Raw genomic sequence first — 23,149 nt, 5'->3', positions numbered from 1 at the left:
TCTTTTTCCGGCAACACTGTTCTGATATTTCCAGTGCCCAAACCTTATACTGCTTTTGATGACTCTGTTCTTGAGTCCTCGATTCTTTTTGGGGGTTTAAATAGCACTGTTCTCTTAATTCCTTTTCCAGACTGTTCATTACAAATATACATAAATACAACTGATTTTTATATTGATCTTGAACCCAGCAACCATCGTGATAACTCCAAAGAGTTTTTTTTTAATTAATGACTTAAAATTTTCTATAAACACCATCCTGTGTATGAGAATGGAGATGTCTTATTTCTTTCCAATGTGAATACCCAGTCTTTCATTTCAATTGTCTTTTGTCCTAGACAGAACGCCTAGTCTGTGGCTGGACAGCAGTGATGGACATGGAAGGTTTAATTTGTTCCTGGTCTTAAGGAGAAAGCTCATGTCTTCCACGAGCAGGCAGGTGTGAGTTTTCCAGAGGCGGGAATGAGGCTGAGCAAGGTCTCACAAAGATAAGAGGCAATATCCAAAGGCTCCAAAGCCATTGGATTTATTGAACCTTGGACATTTACAGACAAACCCAAGTTTACGGGACGTCTGTGGCTGCTTACGTGGGGACAGAGTTGCAGCCCAGAATCCCTTGCCACTACAGCTGAGGCAGATGTGGGTGAGTCTTCTAACTGCCTAGACAGCAAAAGGACACACTGATTACTGGGAGCTGTGCTAAAGGATGTCGGTTTTCCAAGGTTTAGCCCACATACTGCAGTCCTGACAGTATTTCCGACGGCTTTCTAGGAAAGTAACTGACGGATGGCCGAGCTGCCCAAAACACTGACGGTGCTAATTAGCTCCTCTCTGGGTGTGTTTGCAGACGGCATCTACCTGATCAGACATAATTAACACCATCTGAGCAAACACTCCCTTATTGCCAGTAATATCCCAGTAACAATTTTACAAGGACCAGAAACAGATGTTGGGGTTGTTTCCAAGTGGAACAAAAATAGAAAATTACTGCTAAGGCGAACACAAAAGATACTTCCGGGAATCACTTAAAGCCATGGTACTTATTAAGAAGCAATTAAGAAAATAAAGATGGGTGATTTCTCCTGTTTTTAAACTTTCTTCTCTCAGGACCTATCCGCAACTAGCTGAGGGTGCTTTTGTTGCTGAGAAAATGTTAGTTATAGGAAAGGAAATTCTACCGGGAAAAGTGGAATTCAGTTGGAAAGACTATGACGGCTGTAAGCTGTGAGCCAACAAGTAAGGCACGACCGTACACCCAGGTGCTCGGGTACACGCACAGTGAGAGGATCCACGGGAACAGTGCCCACAGCGGCTCTCTTGACCTGGGAAGGGTTGTCCACAGAACTGTCATCTAGACAGAGGCCAGCGGCTTTCTTATTAGCTGGAACTTCCTTTGCCAGCTTTGGGAAGTGGCGTCTTGGTATTTCCTCCCGGTGTGCTCACCTTGTCCAAAGTGGCCTTGTTAGGGCTGGGGGTGTAGCTCATGCCAAGCCTGAGCAAGGCCCTGGGTCCACCTCAGCAACCCTCTTGCAAAATTCTCTAGGGAATTCAGTAACAAAGCATTCGCTGCAAACTCTGCTCAAGCAGGGGACTTTAAGAAACCATTCTGAGGTGGGCTTGGTGGTGCATCCCTTTATTCCCAGCATTCTGGAGGCAGAGGGGGGTCAGCCTGGTCTACAAAGGGAGTCCCAGGACAGCCAGGGCTACATACACTGAGAAACCCTGTCTCAAACCCATCCTCCCCCTCCCCCCAAAAAAGCCATTTTGGGGCTGGGGATGAGTCTCAGTGATAGAGTGCACACCTACTATATGTGAGGCTCTGGGTTCAATTCCCAGCACAGTAAAAACAAGGTCATTTTATGGATCCTATAATCCCCTTGTCCTACAATACTCCATAGGTATCATCAAGACAGGTATGCTCATTCTTGGAACTAGCAGGTGGTTGAGTTCTGGGGTCTTGTTATATACCTAAGAAGGTGAACTGTGGTGTACGAGTTCCTTCTGTTTGTGTGTTGCTTTCATTGGTTAATGAATAAAGAAACTGCCTTGGCCTAGTTGATAGGGCGGAACTTTGGTAGGCGGAGAAGACAGAACTGAATGCTGGGAAGAAGAAAGCAGAGATACAGAGAAGCCATGGATCCTCCTCTTGAGACGGATGCCGCCAGTTAGAATCTTTCCCAGTAAGCCACTGCCACGTGGCGATATACAGATTAATAGAAATGGGTTAAATCAAGATGTGAGAGTTAGCCAATAAGAGGCTAGAACTATTGGGCCAAGCAGTGATTTAATTAATACAATTTCTGTGTGGTTATTTCAGGGCTAAGCTAGCTGGGCAGCCGGGACAAAAAAGCGGGCCCTTCTCCTTGCAACAGAACTGGAGGCATTGTTAATATTGTTTCTCTTCATGTTCCACTTTAGGAGTCGGACACTTACCCGTCACCTTCAGCATCCAGGGCGACAGCCAGTTCTGTGAAGAGGAGCCCCGTGAGAAAGTGCTGCTGGCGGTACTCCGGGGTCAGGTCAAACATGCTGGCAATCTTTTGGTCCTGGAAACTGGAGCAGGAGCTTGAGTTCTGCAGAAATATAAACAGAAGCTTGATGAGCAATAAGAACTGGAATCAAAACAGCCCTGGCTTGCATTTACAGAGTTCCGGCCAGATACTGCATGCACTGACTGGCCAGCATGAGTTTAAGAGCAGATCATGCAGGGCCTATTGAGAAACCAGGCTAGGGGTAGAGCTCAACAGGAGAGCATGTGCCTAACATTGCTGGGTTCTCAGAACAGCCAAACAAGAGAAAAAGAGAAAAGAAAACCAGCTAACACTCTCCTTGCTCACCTGATATCAAAAGATGCAGATGAACAAGCAGCCTAAGATAAATGTAGACAGAGAAACAAGGACTGCACCCAGACCCATGCTAGGGCCTGTTTCCCCAGTACCCTTTCTGAAAGGTTGCCTGAGCACACTGTCTGAATGTTGCTGGCAGTCCTTAGGCTATTCCTTCCCTGTGTTCCTACTCCAGGGGCATCCTTCACCAAGGGCAGCAGAAATGAGTGTTTCTGCAAGTCCTTGCATTTTGCTGGGTAGGGTCCTGTCAATTCCTTGGGGTAGCCAGGAGAGGAATGTAGGGAGAGAACCCGGGGCAAGGTCAACACGGGGAGTCATAGGACTCATCCCAGTGAACAAACTACAGCAGACAGAAAATGGAACTGGTCCTTGTAAGTCACGTGTGTCCTGGATTACATTATGATGGTCACGTAGCTAACTTTGAGTACGCCATCTGGAACAGATAGCTAAGCTGACTTCTTCCTATTTTACTACTACTAGTACTACTATTATTAAAAATCAAGGATATATAGCAGAATAGAATCTAATGCTATCCTGGGATATCTTGCCTGTTGCTCTGAATATTATTTAGTCGGGGGCTCCATCCCAGCCCCCTGGCATCCATTTTTGGAATGCTGGGCAGAAAACTCCATTCTAAGCTCCCTACTCTGGAAGTTGCCTCAGTCCAAACTCCACCTCTGAGAAAGCCCGCCAAATGGTGACACCTACCCAGGAAAGGTCAAGACCACCCCCACAGGCTATTTAAACTGCCCCCCAGAGAACAAACACATGGTCTCCCCTTTTCCTCTCTGGTGGTCTCCCCCCCCCCCCCGTGTTTCCCAGGACCACCAGAGAGCGCAGGCACCCAATTAATCCTGGATATCTTTTAATTTGGTTTGATTTGGTCTGATTGGGATATTTATATCGGCAGAGAGGTTTGTTGATAAAAAAATACTTAACAAATATCTGATTTGTTTCTCACATATAGAACATGATTGATTGTAAAATAACATTTCCTTAAGGGTTTTCTAGAGGACACTAATTCCTTGAGAAGCCTATGGAGGAGGGGGAGTGAGGTCATTGCCACAGTCAAATTATGTTGGGAATCATTACTTCTCATACCCCTCCCCCTCCGGTACCTCTTCCTTTCTAAGGCCTTTGACAAAAAATGAGGTTGACAAGTTTACAAAACACACTTGACTTTGAAACCCTGTACTTGCAAATATATTAAACCTGCATTTACATAATAAATCTAATAATAATCAGTTAATGCCGACAAAGGAGGACTTAAGTTTCCCCAATCTCTAGGCTTCCGATTCCTTTCTATATGGTCAGCCTCATTAGGGACCCCTGAGTCAAACTACTTGATTTGTAAGCCATCATTTCAGATGCCACAGCTTCAGGATAGCCTATTGCCCATATCTACATCAACTGATCTGGTTTAAATAGCTTAATTTCTTTCCTCTAAGTAGTAAAACTAACATTTATAGGAGATGCATGATTGAACTAATTAATAAGCTAATTAACAAAATAGCTTGACTCCTGCCTTTAGGTGGTGGATTACCTGGGAGGATATGGAAGGACAGGGAGATGCTGGGGCAGTATCTGTATTCATGAAGAGGAGGTTCAGGTTGAGGTAATGCTCATGGCTACAGAGGATTCTCAGGAACTCCAGTCGCATGGAAATGAGCGTTGGAAGGGTATTAAGCTTGGCTGACAGCTGGAGGGAAATACACAGAGGAAAGAAACGCTTAGTCTAGGATAACCAGAGCTGAGTTTAACAGACATTAACATCTTTTTCTGTGCTGTAAGACATCGAATTGAGTAAAGGTTGATCTGACAGAGCAACAGACGCCATTCTGGGAGCCCAGCCAGCTTTCAATTACTACTCTTCTGAACAGAAGCCCCAAATGAGAACGCTTGTCCCATCCTCACAGTGTCCAATCAACGCCATGGCAAACCTGTGTAGACAATAAGCTTGAGATATGTATGTCTTCAGCACAGCCACGGAACACATCTTCCGACAACTCTGCTGTGTCGCAGAGGCTAAACTAAACACTGCCACCATAAAGTGACCAAATAACAGTGGAAGAAGGATCACAGCTCCTTCTACAAATGGCGCCCAATGTGTGCTGTGTGCTGTGGATGGCTTTAGTTCCGTTTTGAAAGAAAAATGGTCCATTCTGCACAGCTATCCATGCCCTGTTGTTTTTAGGTCACCTTTCCCCACATCCATCTTAAAGCTTTGGAAATAGATGGACCTGCATTTGATATGCACACAGTGCCCTGGAGCCTAGTGGGCTGAAGAATTCACTGCTCTTTACGCTGGTGGGAACTGCCACAGGTGCAGGCAGTAACGGGTGAAAGATGTGGGTGCTTCCTTAGGATTTTCTTCTTATCTAGGGCATCCTTTAGGAAACTCAGGGGTTGATGAAGTTCGGCTAGGAAAGGGGTGTTATGTAAATAAGCCAGGGACCATCTCTGTGTCGACTCTAAGTTGTATGCATACTTCCTTAGAACTAACATACATCTGCCAAACAAGCACACACCCATCTTGAATTTTTACACATTTAAATCATTTGAAAATAAGCCTCAAATAGTTTTTTGGACACTTAAGGGAATTTCTAATATGTAAACATAATTCCCATTAATGATTTGAAAAAGTATGAGAAACAGAATAAAATGAAACAAATCTTGGTAATTTAGAATTTACTTTTATGAAAGTATGTTGACAAATATGTCAACGTTGATCTCCTATGCCCTGTGTGGATTTAGACAATGAGAATTTCATAATTTTTAAAATATTTTTTATTGTTTATTTAACTTTATTTTATGTGCATTGGTGTGAAGGTGTCAGGTCCCCTGCAACTGGATCTTCAGACAGTTGTGAGCTGCCATGTGGTTGCTGGGAATTGAACCTGGGTCCTCTGGAAGAGCAGTCAGTACTCTTAACCACTGAGCCATCTCTCCAGCCCCCAGCATTTCATATTTTATTGAAAGAATTTTTAAATCATCAATGTTTATGATAAATATTTATTACCAAAATCTCCATAGTATTTAAAGGACTCATTAAAATCAGTTATTTTTTTTTTCCTTTTCAAGACAGGGTTTCTTTATATAACAGTCCTGGAGCTTGTTGTGTAGAGCAGGCTGGCCTTGCACTCACAGAGATCTACCTGCCTCAGCTTTCCGAATGCTAGGATTGAAGGTGTGTGCCACTATCTCTCAGCAGGGCTATCTTTTCTTGACCATCCTAAAAGTTGTCAGTTTGGATTAATCTTCAAATTTTTAGGGCATGGAAGTTTATGAGTAGACTCCCCAAGAAAGTTTGAAAGCAGATCATTTTCTTTAATTAGGACAGAAATGTCTAATTAAATGTCAACTTTCAGATATTTGAAAAAAATACCCTAACCAAACATAAAAAGTATTGTGAGTCAAATAATTTCTTAATACAAATATTAATTTATCCATAAATTTTAAAATAAATTTCTGAAAGCATTAAAACAATTTTTATTTTTAATTATAAAATAATGCATTTATGTAGTAGAAGACCACAAGAAAACTTAGAGAAAGAAATTCAAACTATTTTAACTCCACAAATAAAAAATCTTCAAGTTAAAAAATTAATATATCTTTAAAATATGCCTTATTTGTAATCTCAAATGCACATTAGCTGTTTGATACATAATTTAATACTTAAAAGCATTGCAGCTAAATTATTTAATAATGTTGCTAGAATGCTAACCCTGTTGTTAGATATAATACACTTTACAGTTTCCAGTTAAGAAGAGATAACTTGATAGGAAGGATTTTTCTTTTTGAGACAAGGTTTCACTATGTAGCCTTGACTATCCTGAAACTCATTACATAGACCAGGCTGGCCTTGAACTCACAGAGATCTGCTCGCCTCTACTTCTGTGAATGCTGGGATTAAAGTTAGCACTTGATAGTTTTAATCAGAATTTATGATGGACTAATGAGCAATTTATTAAGTGTTTTCAATTATGTAGGCACCACCAGCGTCTGCCAAGTGCTCACTGTACAGCTCAGCACATTAGGAGTCCCAAGTCCAGAACCTGACAGACCTCTGTGCGGCTGCTACACACTTGCTGTGTGAAACTGAGCAACAGCAATGGGTTTACAATGACAGCGGTGACAGCCGTCCTCCTGAATTTCTTTCTCAAGAGCATCTCAACGGGCTGCAGAAATGACTCAGCTCTTAAAGGCGAGGCTCTCAACCAAGCTGTCAGGAGCAGCTCAAGCTCAGACAGATTTCCAGCCCTCAGCACTTACTTTGTGGAGCGCCTGGGTCCCCACTGCACAGCTGCTGCCCATTGGGAAGGTAGAAAGAGCCTTGTGGTCACTAGGCACCTACAGCCTCTCCAGTTCTCTGACTCAGACTCCCCATTGCGCTATGAAGCAACCTCACCTATCACCAGCCCCCAACCAAGGCTGAGCTCCGGCCACTCTTCTATAGATGTTCCTGACTGCCCTGGATGGCGGTGGCCCCTCACTGGAGGTCTCTGGAGGGTCTCACTGGGAAGGGCCTTTCTTTCATGGGGCCAGCCCAGGGAAGATCCTGTGTCACTGTTTCTTCCGGTCATACTTTTCTCCTGGATAAGGTGTCAGATCCCTCAAAGCTCCACAGAGGAGAACCCTTGCATTTTCCAGACAAAGAAAGGACAGCCATAGAAGCAGAGATTTAGAGCTGTTACTATTGAGAGTGATGGTGATGATGCCAACTTGAAACGGGGACAGTGGTGGGGGCTGTGGGAAAAGCAGCAGACACGGTGAAGAGAAGAAATATGGAAGAAGAGAAGTAGCAGCCATAACTGCGGATTATATTCTTATTACCAGGACATTCTGAAGGGGACATCCAAGAGTTACACCCAAACCTTCGGGGAGAAAGCTGGGTGTGGCGGTGCACATCTTTAATCCCACTCAGGAGACAGAGGTAGGCTCACCTCGGTGAGTTTGAGGCCAGCCTGGTTGGTCTACAGAGTTCCAGGATAGCCGGTACTACACAGTGAGATCCTGTCTCAGAACAACAACCTCTGGAGAAGAGTTAATGCTGATAGGCTGTGCTGTATTACAAAATACGTGCTTCATGCTCCTGGGAATTCAATCTCTGAGCTCTTTGGTTTTTAACATTAGAAACCCACAACCACAATTTAATTAATAATCCTAATAAGTGAAAAGAAACCTTATCTTTCTTTCCTGTGTGTGTGTGCACGCGCGCACATGTACAGGCTATGAGTAGATGTCAGTTGTTTTCTTTCAGCAGGCCCCAGGGATCTGCCTATCTCTGCTTATCTCCTCTTCCAATCTGACTCCAGGAGCACAGAGGTTAAGACATATCCATGGCCAGATTTTAGGTAGGTGCTGGGTCTCGAACTCAGGTCCTCATGCTTGCACAGCAAGCACTTTATATAGGGAGCAACTTCCCAGTCCCAAACCTTGAATGCTCTGGCCAAAGATTAAACGCAGAGTCCTGGCATTTCTCTTAAATGTTAACTGGGAGAAATCATGTTGCTAAGAAACGTTCAGTTTCCTGACACTGACCTGTTGACTGCTTTGATCCACACACCCGGACTCCGGGGGATTGAGTGTGGCCTGTACACTGCACAGACTGGGTGAAAGTCCAAGATGTGTGGGGGTCACACTGAAGAGAGCGACACTGGTGACAGGGAGAAGGGGCTGAACTGGCAGTTCCAAGGGGCACTCACCTGGTTGCAGTAATGCTTGATGAGGTTGAAGACGAAGCCCCTGTCCATGAGCGAGAGAAGGTCATACAAGAAGAACGCCAGGCTGATGTTGATCTTTTCCGCCTGCTCGCTTTCCTGTAAAATGAGCACAGAAGCACACACATCACACTGTTGGATCCTGGACAGGAACTCTCAGGTCCCTGGTGTGGACTCTGGGAGAGGGAGATCCTATTAAATCGGCCCATCACCCTTTCTGGGGTGACACTGAACATAAAGATGTATTTTTTCCACTTGTCTTGTTTTGTACAGGTATAATTATAAATATATAACTAACCCTATTTTAGGCTATAAAATTTTAGTTTTTATTGTTCTGGCCTACTAACATGAAGTCTTGCTATCTATCCCAGGCTGGCCTTGAACTCCTGACCTTCTTGCCTCCGCTTCCTAAACTCAGGGAATATTAACATTTGCCATGTTACCTGGCTAATTTTTTTTTCTTGGTGGGAGCAGAGTGTGTAAGCTAACGTGAATCGCATTCACCGCCTTCACAGAAACAGATTTAAAACATTTTTCAGATTTATTTATTTCATTTTATGTGAATGAGTATTCTGTGAGCCATCACTTGGGTGTTTTTTGGGACCACACTTGGGTCTTCTCTGCAAGACCAGCAAGTACTCATAACGGCTGAGCCATTCCTCCAGTCCCCTGAAGAAATATTCTTAATTTGCAAGGACTATTACATAAAATTCAAGCAGGATAAAAAAGGTGTAAAAATGTTTTCGTTTCCAATTAGGCAGGGTTCTCAGCCTGAAAGATGCCAGAGTCACACTTGGGAAGGTGAATTCTTTCAAGAATTGTGGCCAGGCTATTTTGTTTTTGTTTTTTCAGTTTTATTTGTTTATTATTTCTCAGTGTTCTTAGTTATAAGATTTTTACATAGTGAGTTCCAGGACAGCCAGCACCACATAGTGAAGCCCTGTCTGAATTACATTTGTTATCTGTGTGGCGGTGGTAAGTGTGAGCCATGGTACATCTGTGGAGGTCAGGAGACAATGGACAGGAGGCAGTTCTCTGGTGTGGGAGGTCCTTCTGTCTATGTGTTGCTTTTATTGGTTAATGAATAAAGAACTGCTTTGAGCCTATGGCAAGGGCAGAACAGAACTAGGTGGGAAAAGATAGGCTGTATGATGGGAGAAAGAGGGCAGGGTCATAGAGAAGCCATGGAACCTCCAGAGACAGACACTGGGAATTTTACCTAGTAAGCCACAACCTGTTGGGGGAAGGATGACTTGTTTGTCCTGGCCACCCAGCCATGAAATAACCACTCAGAAAACCATATTATTTGCAATACTTTTTGGCCAATAGCTTCAGTGTATTTCTGGCTAAACTCATATCCTAAACTAACCCAACTCTATTATTCCATATATCACCACGTGGCTGTGTTTTACCAGCTAAAGTTCCCAGGGTTTGTCTCAGGAAGTGGCTCCATGGCTTTTCTCTGACTCCGCCCTTCTTTCTTCCAGCATTCAGCCTAGCTTTCCCTGCCTACCTAAGATCTGCCTTGCTATAGGTCCAATGGTAATCACAGCACACAGAGGGGACTCCCACATCAACAGTCACGTGACAATACACAGATTAATAGAAACGGGTTAAATTAATATGTAAGAGTTAGCCAATAAGAAGTTAGAGCTAATGGGCCAAGCAGTGATTTAATTAATACAGTTTCTGTGTGATTATTTTGGTTCTGGGTGGCTGGGACAAAAAAGAAGCTCCTTCCAACAGTTCTCCACCTTCACCAGGTAGGTTTTGGGGATGGAACTCAGGTCATCAGACTTCACACTGAGTACCTTTACCCCATGAGCCACCTCGCTGGCCTGTTAAGTTCACACACACACACACATACTTTAATTGTGAAATGATTTCAAGTTATAGACTGGCACAGGAATCATACCACATCACTGACACCTGACATTTTGCAAACTTTGCATTATTATCATTCTTTCTACATAAAAATAAATTTTTTTTGAAACCCTTTCCAAGTAGGTGGTAAATACCATTCCTTTTTACTTCATAATACTTCAGACTGTACCTCCCGAGAGAAAGAGTATTTTCTCTGGTCAAACCATTTAAATAATAAACCACACTGTAATTTTCTTGTTATCCCCAGCTACACCTCAGGGGCTGGTCCAGCATGTTTTAACCATTCTTATATGTTAACTACTGTTTCCCAATGAGGCTTATTTTTTTTTCTACTTATTAAAGAGACACGTTTTACAGGAACCGGTTTAGACAGTGAAGACACACAGTTACCTTCTGGGGTTTCACTAAAAGGGCTGCTATCTCCGAGGTGACCACATTAACAATGGTGGTTATGTCATCTTTGAAGCGGTCAGAAAAGCGAGTCCTGCGGAAACTATCGCGTTTGTCCAGGTTATGCACATACTGAGCCATGCTTTTCACCTATAGAGGAAGGGGACAATGTCAACATGGAGACGGGTGACCCGCTTGTACAACATGCAGAAGGGAATGGCGTAAAGGAAATCTCTTTCACAATGGACTTTCCCATACTTTAGTGGTGCTGGGGGTGCCCGAGCTGGCTCTGAACCACAAGATGCTTCTGACACACAGAACAGTTGCCATGGTGCCTGGAGGTGGGCACAGTGTCCTCTTCTTGACCCCTTCTTCGGGGCTCCTTTCATGCTGCTGGTAAAACCTGCAGCTTAGCAGTTTAGGCCCAGGGTCAGAAGACACCTCATCCCCAACAGACTACGTCCTGGAAGACAGTGTGGGGCTGAGTTCCGGGAACCGCGCAGGCTGTTATGGTACACGACAGAAGACACGCAAAGGAACTATTTTATAACGCTGTCTGGATACAAAGACTTTGCCTTTCCTGAAACTACAGTGAGGAGAACAAGGGGAAATGCCCCTCCCATATTGAGTTTAAGACCAAAGAACTTTTGTACTGTTTAAAAATACATAGAATTTTGCTGCACACAAATATTGAGATAAGTTTATCATGTGAAGTTATTTGGATTCTGTCTTTGTGTCTATGTGTCTGTGTGTCCTCTTAAACACATAGCTCTGGATTAACCTGTGAACATTTTTAGTAATACAAAATTTAAGACCAATTCTAGGGATACAGGAGCCCAACTTTGCAGAGTACACTTGGCTGTCTCAGTTTTTAACAAATTCTCCAGATAAAATCTGATGCACACCAAAAAATAATAATAAAAAAAATAAAATCAAACAACTGTTTTCCAGAAGCAATTCTAGAGTTCACATCAAGTTAATTTCTGCTCCTAGAAATTAAAACTTAAACTATATTAAGTGCTGGTCAGGATTTTGTTGGGAATCTAGAAATTTAATCTTTATGTAGGACACTGCCTCTGGAGGATATAAATATATGTTTTTGAGACATGTCTCATGACAAGGTCCATTTTTGCTCTGCTTCTAGGGAAAATTGTGTTTTAAGTTCATTAAGCCTAACTATAGTCAGCTAATCAACTAATCATTTGATAACTAATATACTACTACTTTAATGCCTACTATATATTAAAATCTAGATCATGTAGAATTTTGGGGTTCTTTCTGAGCCAGGAGGTCCTAGGGTCAATATATTTCTTTGTCATCATCAGAATTTAAATCTTACAGTTGGGCGAGTTTGCTGAGAGCTATTTGGACAGTCTGACTGGAAAGGTGGTGGTTATTGCTGACTGTCAACTTGATGGGATCAAAAATCTCCCTGAGATAAGCCTCGGGCATGACTAGGTGAACTGGAGTCAGAAGCCCTGCCCACTGTGAGGAGCACTATTCCATGGCTGGTCTCCAGGCTGAGCAAAATGAGGAAAGGGAGGGGAACAAAGTGTTCATAACTCTCTATTTCCTGACAGCGGAGGCCCCAGGCTCCGCCACCATGACCTCCCCGCCATGACAGACTGGAGCCTTGAACCGGGAGCTAAAACAACCCCTCCTTCCTTATTTTCCTCCGGATATTTTGCCACAGAATAAGGCAAACTATCCGATTTCTCTCTATCAAGCTATGGGACTTCTCGTGGCCGTGGGCTGACATTCTGAAATAATGCTCATGAATTTGTACAGGCTGGTCAGAGCATCGTGGTAAAAAAAAAAAAGCAACTATCTGCCAGGCCTGGTGGCACCCACCTGCAATCCCAGCACTCAAGAAGTGGCTGCAGGAGAATTATTACCAGGCTAAGGTGACTGACTGGTCTACATAGGAAGTTCCAGTCAGCTAGGGGTATATAGCGAGACCCTGCCTCAAAGCAAGCAAGCAAGCAGAAACAACAGCAGCCAATCAAAAATCAAGGAAATGAATAAATAAAAACAAAACCAAGAAACCAACAATAGAAAAGTGATTCCCTTGGAAGCTGATCCACCCACATTTGCCCCATCTGGAGTCTTGGAAGTTGACTTCCACACTGAAAAACAACACGGGGCCTTTCATACAGGAATGGCAGAGTCTGCTTCTCTTTTCTTGACATAAACCTGTCAAGACCTAGACAAACAAGGCACAAGCCAGAGAGGGCTATGCAAGAGGGAAGGACAGAGCAGTATTCTGCTCCATGGTTCACATAATGCCCTGGCTAGCACACACAGACCTAGGCACATCAAACCCAATGGAAGAACATGGTTCTCTTCTAATCCGAGGGTACTGTCTAACCCAGGACACACAGACATAGAAACATCCATATTCCCAAAGATCCACACCCACATGGTGAGAGGACCTGAACGAGGGGTGGGAATAGAGCACCATCTTTTTGTTGTTGTTGTTGTTCAAAAAAAGTATCTCTCTCACTACACTCCCAGCCAGTGGCCAGGGAGGACAAGGCTTCTTTGTGCAGGTGACCCCAATCCTGATCCTCTGCTGGCTAACCCACCCTAGCGCCAGGCTGCCGAATTCATTGTTGCTTTCAGCTCCTGCCTGCTGAGTTTGGCCATCCCACAACCAAATAAATAATTCTCACAATGCCGTACTTCCCTCTGATGGCCTCTCTCCAGACTGCTAGCAACCTGCCAGCTCTTGGATCCCTGACTTTCCACAGAAGAATCCAGCAGAAACATCAGTGGGGCTCAACCCATCACTTGTAGGGTTTGGAGAGGTAGAAAAACAATTTCTCCCACACTCATCTCTGTGGCCCATTCTGAGAATGGATACCTTTCAGAAACCCCTCGTGCAGAATGACATGCCCAGAGGAACTGGGTCACCTAGTTACCTCCTCCAGGCCTCCAAGGGCGGAATCAGTGACTTCTAGTCACACAGGGGCTCATTCATTATAAAGCGTGAGATGCACCAGAACTAAGTGTACTGACTCCTGTGACAAGGTTATTGTTCATTAGCACCTGGTGGCCAGCACAGCTGGAGGTGTCAAACTGCTTCTTCGCCGCCTAAGCCCTAGGGGATGTTCTTCTTTTCACACTTTCCAAGAGCATCGGCCAGGTAAGCGTGCAGCAATGCCTGGAGGACTCAGAGTACCGTCTAGGTCTGAGATCAATGTTCCTTCCAGGTCCTCGACCACAGCCCCCACGTGGCTTCTTGCTCTTCTCCATCTGTGACTGTTTAGGTGTCTGTTCACTTCCCTTTCCTCCCTTTGGTGAATGGGAGGCTGTAGCCTGAAATCTCTGGTGAAAGATCTGGCCATTTGTCACTCCTACTGCTGCAGGGTGGTCCTATCAAGTGGACCCCCTTCTCTGCCTCTAGATTTTTCAATGCCCCAACTGCTCAATGCCCCCTCTGTGGTTCTTTAGAAGGAGGCAGCCAGATAAATAAAGGATTTATTTATTCCTGCTGCACCCTGGGTGCCTCACCAGCCGGTCTATTGGCCCCTGTAACACTGCAGACACCCTGGGGAGAGGCCTTTGATAAAGCTTCTCAGCTGCTGAGACCCTGACAGAGTGGCTACAGTCTGTAGAGCCCCGCATAGCTGCTGTCTTGGTGGGTCTGCATTTTGACCAACCCCACCAAAGGGCTTTGATCCATGAGAGCTTTTCTAAATTATGTCATCTGTGTCGCTCAAGGGGGTCCTAGAGGACAGCCGTGCCTAGTTTTATCTGTGAGCTCTGGGGATTCGAACTCAGGTTCTCATCTCGTGGACCGAGTGCTCTTACTCACCGAGTCATCTCCCCAAGTCTCTGTTCTTAATGATTTTTATGATAAAATCGTTTCATGTCCATTAGTACTGAAATACAAGTCGGTTTTAGTACTACTCTTAGTCTGGAATGGAGGAACCACTAATATCAGTGTAGCTGGTTATTGTTTGCACGATATCAAATAGTTTGTTGAGGCTGAAGACTGAACAATGAAGATAGGCCACATCCCAGACATCTGAAAGGCGAGACAGGAAAAGCAATGGCAAGCTGTGTCCTGTGCCGGCAAGGGGATGAGTGGGGTCTTCAAGAGGAGAACAGCAAAGTGGAGCACCCATTACAGGGAAGTTGGGCAGAGAACGGCCTGCGGGTGCTGACGGTTAAGTGGGACACAAAGTGTGTTGGGGACAGCAGTCTGTGAGAGGGAATTAAAACAACAACAAAAAATCCTTTAGGTTAAAAAGGCCAGGCTTGGTACTTTCCAGGGACAAAAAGGGAGAAAATTGTAACCATGGCATGAGACAGAGGTGCGCAGTAGGATTATTTATACAAGGGTATTTTAGCTATGATTTTTTTTTTTAAAAATGGCACTTTATTTTAGCATACTGAAAACCACGAAGAGGTTGACACAGTCTCTGTCTAATGTTGGCTGCCTGAGGCAGGAGGGATGGGCAAAGAGCAACAGGGGTTCAGGAAGAAGAAAAAGAAAGATGCTGCAAGAAGCACACGAGGGATGACGGAAACTTGACCAGGTGGGGACCATGATGAGGTGCAAAATGGGGTTGATTTTCAAGGCAGAGTCAATAAAGTTCGGTGGAAGATGGACGGAGGGTGAAGGAGAACTGCATTTCGAGGAACAACCCGAGGTTTCCAGGCAGGTCCTGGCCCATGTGTGCTTTGCTAGCCGGACTGAGCATAGATACAAATATGAGAATCTCACCAGAAGCTCGAAGAAGAACCAGGCGTACTTGAAGACCGTCTCTCTCACTATCCCTGTGCTGACCACCATCTGCAGGGCGAGCTCCTCGTGAAAATGCTAAACAACAAACAAATACAAACCAGGCTGTGATGGCAAGTTTACAACTCCCTAAAACCCCCTGCCCTTCTTTGCTAACATCATAGCTGGTTAGTTACGGAAGCATGAGTCCAAGATACCCCAGGCCATAGGTGACAGGTGGCAATATCAGCGCTGAAACACTTAGAAAGGCGGAGGGCGGCCTTGCACCATAGCCCAGGCTTGGAATACTAGTGGCACTCTATGAAGAAGCCCTCCTGGGCAGTCCTGGGAACTGTGGTGTGTGTTGAAGAGGAATGACTTTTCAAGTCCCACAGCCCGTGCAAGCATTCCTCTTTCTACCCTTAAGACTGGTTTGTGGACAGCAATGATCCTCAAGTTTGAATGTGAATCAGAAGTCTTGGAGACTTAGCAGCACTCAGCTAGCTGATGCCGCCATTAGAAATTCTGGTTCAGACGGTCTGGAGCAGCGTCTGAGAATCTGCATTCTAACATGCTTTCCAGGGGATGCTGGTGCGGCCGGTACAGGGCCACGCTCTGAGGACCACTGTCTGGATGACAGCTAAACGCCTTCCATGTTGGATAGTTGTTCTTTGCACAGTCTCATTGAAGCTTCGTGTGGGAAATGCGATGGATGGGTTGGTGAGCTGATCACTACATTAAAATGCACACACACACACAAACACACACACACAAACACACACACAAACACACACAAACAAACACACACACAAACACACACACAAACACACACACACAAACACACAAACACACACACACAAACACACACTTGAAAAGTTTAAAAAAGGACTGAGTGTGGTAGTGCACGCCTTTAATTCCAGTGTTCAGGAGGCAGAGGCAGGCAGACCTGTGTGAATTTGAGGCTAGCCTGGTCTACATAGTGAGTTCCAAGCCAGGTAGGGATACATAGTGAGACCCTGTCTCAAAACAAAACAAACTGGACAGACACAGCGCTATACTCCTGTGTGGTGGAGAGGATGAAGTCCTGAGTGAATCGTGCTGTTCACAAGAATACGGCCATGCCAAGAACTGCATATGGAATGGCAAGACCTCCCCCTGGTCCAAGCACTGAGGTTGCCAGTGTGTGCAAAAAGTACTAACCACAGTTTCCTCCTCCCTGGGGACAGCAGCCTGAGACTGCTTTCCTACAGAGATTCTCTACTGTGGTTAACTAAACTGCCTCCTCCTTCAGGTTATAGAACAAGCACACCGAGTCTCCAGGCTGCTAGGGTGTCTCCATTAGAGCCCACAGTCCACTGGATCCCAGCTTTCCTGGACACGTATCTGTCATTTCTTCATATCCCATCACCCCAGGGAGGTCAGCCTAATGCCGCGAAGGTCATGCAACTCCAAACTCTCAAGACTTCTAAAGTCCTGTCCCAGAGGGCTGTTTGAAGACTCAGAGCTATGCTTGGCCTCCGTGTCCTGTCCAGTCTCCTGACTGCTGTGTAGCAAATGCTGCATAGACCGTGCATTTTAACTTCCTCATCTTCCCACTCCTCCACCTAGCCGGGTACTTGTTCATTCTCTAGATAATCGTCCTGATGGGGAAGAAGCTGAGGATCAAAACTAAGACTAGCAACTCACCTTGGTTTGCTTGGTACTTTTCTGCTCTCTAAATGGAAAGGCCCCCATCTTGGGGACCTGCTCAGTCCTGGGCAAATCAAGACAGCGCCAATACCAACTAAATGCAGAAGCGATGGCCAGGAATCCCCTGTGCTTTTTACCCACCGTACACATACAAAGCCGAGAATAAACACAGTCAGACTCTTGTGTTGTTTCTCAGTGGCCAGGAGAATGAAAAGTATTTCAGCACTCAAATATCACAGCTCTGTGTGGAAGCTAGATTTCAGAGTCAATCTAAAGCAAAAACTGATTGCAACAATGACTGTTCACTGCAAACCTGCAAATAGTCCACAGGATAGTATAGTATGTACACAATACATTTTACTAGACAGTGACTGTCTTATAGACCATCAAACTTGATGATTACTTATCTAAACTGAAAGGAGACAAACAGAAAAATCTCTGAGCAGATATTGGAGTGTTCCATCCACCACCCACTCCCTTCCCATCCCCTGGTCAGTTCAACCCATCCACTGTTTTCCCTGTCTCTAGCAGGTGGGCTAAACTTCAGCAGTCTTAACACACGGGAGCACATTTGTTTGCTGATGTAAGGCTGGGGCTGTGCCGTCGGGGAGAGAGTGCTAACCCTGCTGGTTGCCAACTGCGCACGTGATAACACGCTACATGGGAAGAAAGACATGCTCCGCCAGCCATAGGGTTAGCTGCCAGAACTAGGTCAGTCTGTCTGCCAGAGTCTTATGGCAGGGAGAGATTAGACAAGGATAAGCTGCTATTTATTGCAATTTATGCTGCTTACTGGACGGTGTTATTTATTATAAGAACACCTTGCTCCAGAGGTTATAGAAGACAGCCAAGCAGCACAACTCTGTTTGCTGTGCTCTGAAGGCAATGCACTGGCTAAACTACCCCCTGAAATAAAACCAACTCCCTTCTGGTCATTCCCGATCAAAGCAAGACAAACAGCATACGTGTTAAGGAAGTCAGACTTTAGGCAAGTATGTTGATTGTTTTAGCTTTTTTTAAATCTTATTTATTTTTAGTTTCTTTTGAGATTCACTATGTAGCTCTGTTTTCTTAGAACTGTCTATGTAGGTCAGGCTGTCCTTGAACTCACAGAGAGAGAGCTCTCTCTCTGCCTCTGCCTTCTGAGTGCTGGGGGTTAAGGGCTGTGCCACCATGCTCAGCCTTAAGTCATATAGTTTTTAATGGGAAGCAGAACTTGGAACCAGTGTGTGTGACTGCCTAATGTTAAACTTTAGGGTAGGTGACAAGTCAGTTTGGGGCCTAACCACACATTCTTTCGCTTTTCCTCTCAGAGTTCACTTCTGGAATGTCTTGCTGACAGCGGTGCCTGGATTACTGCAGAGTCTAAAGTACCAGGCTCAGAGGCGCCTCCCATCTTCATCCTCCAGGTCAAACTGAGCTGAAATAAAATCTTCCTGCACTGCTAGTGACCGCAAACAGCTTCGTTTGTAACTGCAGTTAGCGTATCTGCACTTAAATAATGATCTTGAAAGATAAACTGGACCTCAATGTAAGTAGCTACCATTCCTCTCTGACTGTATCCACTGTGCTGATTGGGGAGGTTGGCTGGTTTCAGGAATTCCCTATTTTGCATGGCTTCTGAATTCAGAGTTAAGGCTGATCATAGGTCAGCATGAAGACGCCTTCAGACTGGTCCATACTGCACTTGGTCTCAGCCGAGATCATTAACCAAAAAGGCATATGACTTCATGCAGTGTTGAAATAAGATTTTTGTGTGTGTGTGTGTGATTTTCTTTTATCAAGGATGAACTTTCACCAGCTTGCTTTTCCCTAAAAAGGAGGTGAAAACAGTGGTTCTCAAAGTTGGATATCTAAATCAGGACCAGCTCTGGTAACTTGTTTGAAATCTAAGTTCTTGGGACCTAGCTCACATGGACTCAACTAGAAACAGTGAAGAAAGGCCCCAAAACAGTTTACAAAAACCTCCCAGGTAGTTCAGATGCACAGTTAAATTGAAGAATCACCGAGTTGCTGAATAATTAAAATGTAAAATGGTAAGAAAGAAAAGACAAGACTCTCTCTCTCTCTCTCTCTCTCTCTCTCTCTCTCTCTCTCTCTCTGTGTGTGTGTGTGTGTGTGTGTGTGTGTGTGCATGTATTATCTGGGCAGGAAACAAGGCCAGAGAACATGTAATGTCTATTTTCAATTGTAACATGAAGACACAGTGAGTCCTTTCTTGGGCTAGGGCTAGAATTATCCTCATACCAACTTGGTCTTTACCTTTTTGCTGACCGGTCTTGGTGCTGCGGTTGAACCTGGAACATCATTATTGCCAGAGCAATAGTAAGACATCCGGCTGCAGCTGCGATCAGCAATCTGAAACATATAAACCATGATGCACTGTCAATTGGTAGTTACACACTGGAAGGATGTAGCAGCTTCCTGGAAATCACCTCAGAATTCATTTTTATTATCTGTCTTTTTCTGTAATAGAACCAAAATAAGAGCCCCATATAAATAAAACAAAAAAAGAAAGTAAATTAATTTCACTTGCTCCTGAGATGACCACTGCTAATAGTTTAGTGTGCAGCACCATGGAGTAAAAGCACAGTTAAGACACAGGAACCGACTTAGGGAGGACAGTGAAGCCTGAGCATCCACGGCTGGGATTCCCCCAGGGGATAAAGCAGGATGCTTGGGGAGCAGCCATCCTATGAGGATGGTGACAGAAAAACAAAACAAACAAACACCCCAACAACCAAATGCAACCCTAACCCCAAACAAACACCCCAACAACCAACCCCAACCCCAAACAACAAAGAAACAAACACTCCAACAATCAACTCAAACCTCAAACAAACAAACAACAACAAACTCCCACAGTTTGAAAGGAAGGAAGGAAGGAAGGAAGGAAGGAAGGAAGGAAGGAAGGAAGGAAGGAAGAAAATACTTAAACAGGACAAGAGAGAGTTCAGAGGTCATTCTAGAAATGCTCTAGCCCCAGAGTAGAAAGAGAGCAGCACAGTGGACAGAAACCTGGGTTAAGACAAAAAAGAGCCTTGGAAAATTCTTTTATACTCTAAAGTATCTTAAGTATAATTTATGGGGGGGTAGAGGAAAGAAGAAAGAGGGAGGGAGGAGACAAATATGTACCTGCAAAGAGGAGGGTGGAGTTCAAAGAAGGTAGGGCCGCACACACCTAAGATCCAAACAGCGTAATCAACATGGGACAATCACTTAGATAAGCAGTCCAGACAGAAATCGTGTGGTCTGTACAGCAAACAGGTTCTAGGAAAAGCCTCTCTTCTCAGGATCTCATAGGAGCAGCAACAAGAAGCCATTTTAAACAGACCCCTATGAGTCAGGGGCAAGGGGCCTTTAGAGGCCAAGTCCTTCTCTGCATAGCTCGCTCTGAAGACTGCAACTGCGCACAGTTCTTCATGGAAGGAGTTCCACAGGCGGCAGTGAGATTCATTAGCTTCCCTGAAGTGGACAAGTAGGGTGTGAGGACCAAGGCTCAAGGCCAGAAAAAGAGGAGGGTTATGGGAGGCTCAAGGGCTGAAGGGACTGTGGCAGATAAGGTGGACTTTATTCAGGAATGCTGCCGCAGGTGCCCACGGGTACCCAGACACACAGTGATGAACACTGGCCACTTGTAGGCAGGCCCAGGAACAGAGGTAAATCCTGCATTGGGACCACGAAGCTAGGCACACGGACTTATAAATAGACACACACAGGCAGGCTATGGGAGGCAAAGGCAAAAAGGAAGACCTCTGACCTCATGGCTATATTTACATAGAATAATACAAAAGTGACACTCTGCTGAAAAGAGTTATACAGTGGATGACATCACCATTTACTTTTGGGTTCCCTAAACATCCGGTGCCAGCCATTTGTGTTGACTCACAGTCTCTGAGAAGTTCGGCATTAGTTATCTTGGCCCATGGTGGCTATCCATATCAGAACTATGTTGTCTAAAATAAGCTGGCTTGTATAATCCTTTATCCTCAACATAGTGCCAAATGCTGGAAGGTACTAGAGTGCAGGTCAGTTGAAGGCCTGGTGACAGTCCCTTCTAGTACCTACAGACTGAAAGTTAAAATACTTACTGCCTGGACCATAAACCATACCAGACTTAGGTTGTGTGGCAAACAACAAAAAGATCAAGCTAAGAAGCACATATTACCACAAAGTTTCTGCTGTCAACCTAGGCTCACACCCAAATAACCAGAGAAGGAACATAAAGATGGGATCAACACCTGCACTCATCAAAGTGACATAAAGGTACTCTGCACCTGCTTCTAGGCATGTGAGCACAGCGCCAGCATGCATTCACACATAACATACATAGAGACAATCTGCACTCGTGTACACACAAATTACACACAGACCATTTGTTCCTGTGCTGGAGATTGTACCCAATGCCCTAAGCATGTATCTGAGGATCTGTTTTAACTGCTAAGTTATAGCCCTAGTCCAGTGGGAAGGAAAGCACTGAGTTTTTTTTAAAATCCAGTCCCAGAAGATATTGGAATATTTCAAATGAAATAGCTGATCAATAAATTCAACCAATGATTTAATCCCAGATGTACAAGTCCCACTATAGAAACATAAGAGAACTGAAAATTCAAAGCAACATGACTCCTCCAATAATGACCATTCTATAGTAATGGAATCCAATGGAAGTAATAAGATGAAATCCCAGACTAAGAATTTAAAAGGTCAGGCGTGGTGGCACAGATCACTATATTCCCCAAAGTTACCCTTCATGATTGAAGGAGAAAGAAAAACTTTCCATGACAAGCACAAATCACAGAATTTCATGCCCAGTAACTTAGCACACACCAAAGAGAAAGATAAACATATCTAAGAGGCCATAGGAAAGAATAAACCACACTGGAACAGTAAATAAGCAAATGAGAAATAAGAAAATACTAAATACAGAAACAAAAGAATGACAATAATTAATGTGTACCTTTCAATAACTCTAAATGTTAATGGTCTAAATTTTCCAATCAAAAGACAGAGACTACCAGATTAGATTTAAAAACAAGACCCATTTGTTGCCTGTAAGAAATACACCTCTTCACAATGCCTTACATGGCCTTGGGGGGAAAAGCTTTATAAGCAAATGGAACTAGAAATCAGGCAGAGATAACTTTACCAATATCTAACAAGACAGATATTAAACAACAATAGTGAAAAGAAATAAAGAAGTTGGGCAGTGGTGGTAATCTCAGCACTTGGGAGGCAGAGGCAGGTAAATTTCTGAGTTTGAGGCCAGCTTGGTTTACAGTGAGTTCTAGGACAGCCAGGGTTACACAGAGAAACCCTGTCTCAAAACAGCCAAAAGAAGGTGTGTGTGTGGGGGGGGGGTGGTAAAAAAAGAAGGTGACTTTGTACTGGTTAAGGAAACAATTTATCAGGAAGAAATTATAACTATAAACAAATGTGTACTAAAAATTTAGCACACCCAACTTCATGAAACAAAGGCCACAGGATTTAAAGGGACAGATTTGAACTAAATACAACAAGAGTAGGTAACTCCAATATCCTATTCTTAATAATAAACAGGTCATTCAGACAAAACAAAACAAAAACAAAAAACAACAAAGAAACATCAGCATTAATTTATTTCAGAAATCAGACTTGACACATGTCCACAGAATCCACACAAAATGCAGAATACACATTTTTCTCCATAGCTCACAGAACTTTCTCTAAAATAGACCACATTGCTTACAAAGCAAAACAAGTCTTAGAAAATACAAGTAAATCGAACTTTTCATATTTTTATCTGATCACAATAGAACTAGAAATAAATAACAAGAGAAATTACAGAAAAATTATCTATCAGGGATTGAATAACAATCTATTGAATGATGAATAGGACATTAAAGCAATCAGGAGGA

The 23,149-nt window shown here is 44.0% G+C and overlaps 1 protein-coding gene across 2 annotated transcripts in view; it reads right to left on the bottom strand.

Moving 5' to 3' along the window:
• The window catches only part of Dock8 (dedicator of cytokinesis 8), a 191,013-nt gene that overhangs the window by 46,895 nt on the left and 120,969 nt on the right, over positions 1–23,149 (bottom strand). For both annotated transcript variants that reach the window (XM_075973748.1, XM_075973749.1), the window contains 6 exons: positions 19,518–19,613; positions 15,570–15,665; positions 10,838–10,987; positions 8,549–8,662; positions 4,387–4,542; positions 2,431–2,570 (listed from right to left, as the gene is read on the bottom strand). In XM_075973748.1, coding sequence (XP_075829863.1) covers positions 2,431–2,570; positions 4,387–4,542; positions 8,549–8,662; positions 10,838–10,987; positions 15,570–15,665; positions 19,518–19,613 — 752 coding nt within the window. The remainder of the gene's footprint in view (positions 1–2,430; positions 2,571–4,386; positions 4,543–8,548; positions 8,663–10,837; positions 10,988–15,569; positions 15,666–19,517; positions 19,614–23,149) is intronic.

Source organism: Microtus pennsylvanicus, chromosome 5, assembly GCF_037038515.1.
Source record: "Microtus pennsylvanicus isolate mMicPen1 chromosome 5, mMicPen1.hap1, whole genome shotgun sequence".
Taxonomy (NCBI): Eukaryota; Metazoa; Chordata; class Mammalia; order Rodentia; family Cricetidae; genus Microtus; species Microtus pennsylvanicus.
The sequence above is the reverse complement of the archived record's forward strand: the minus strand, read 5'-3'. Positions and strand labels throughout refer to the sequence as shown.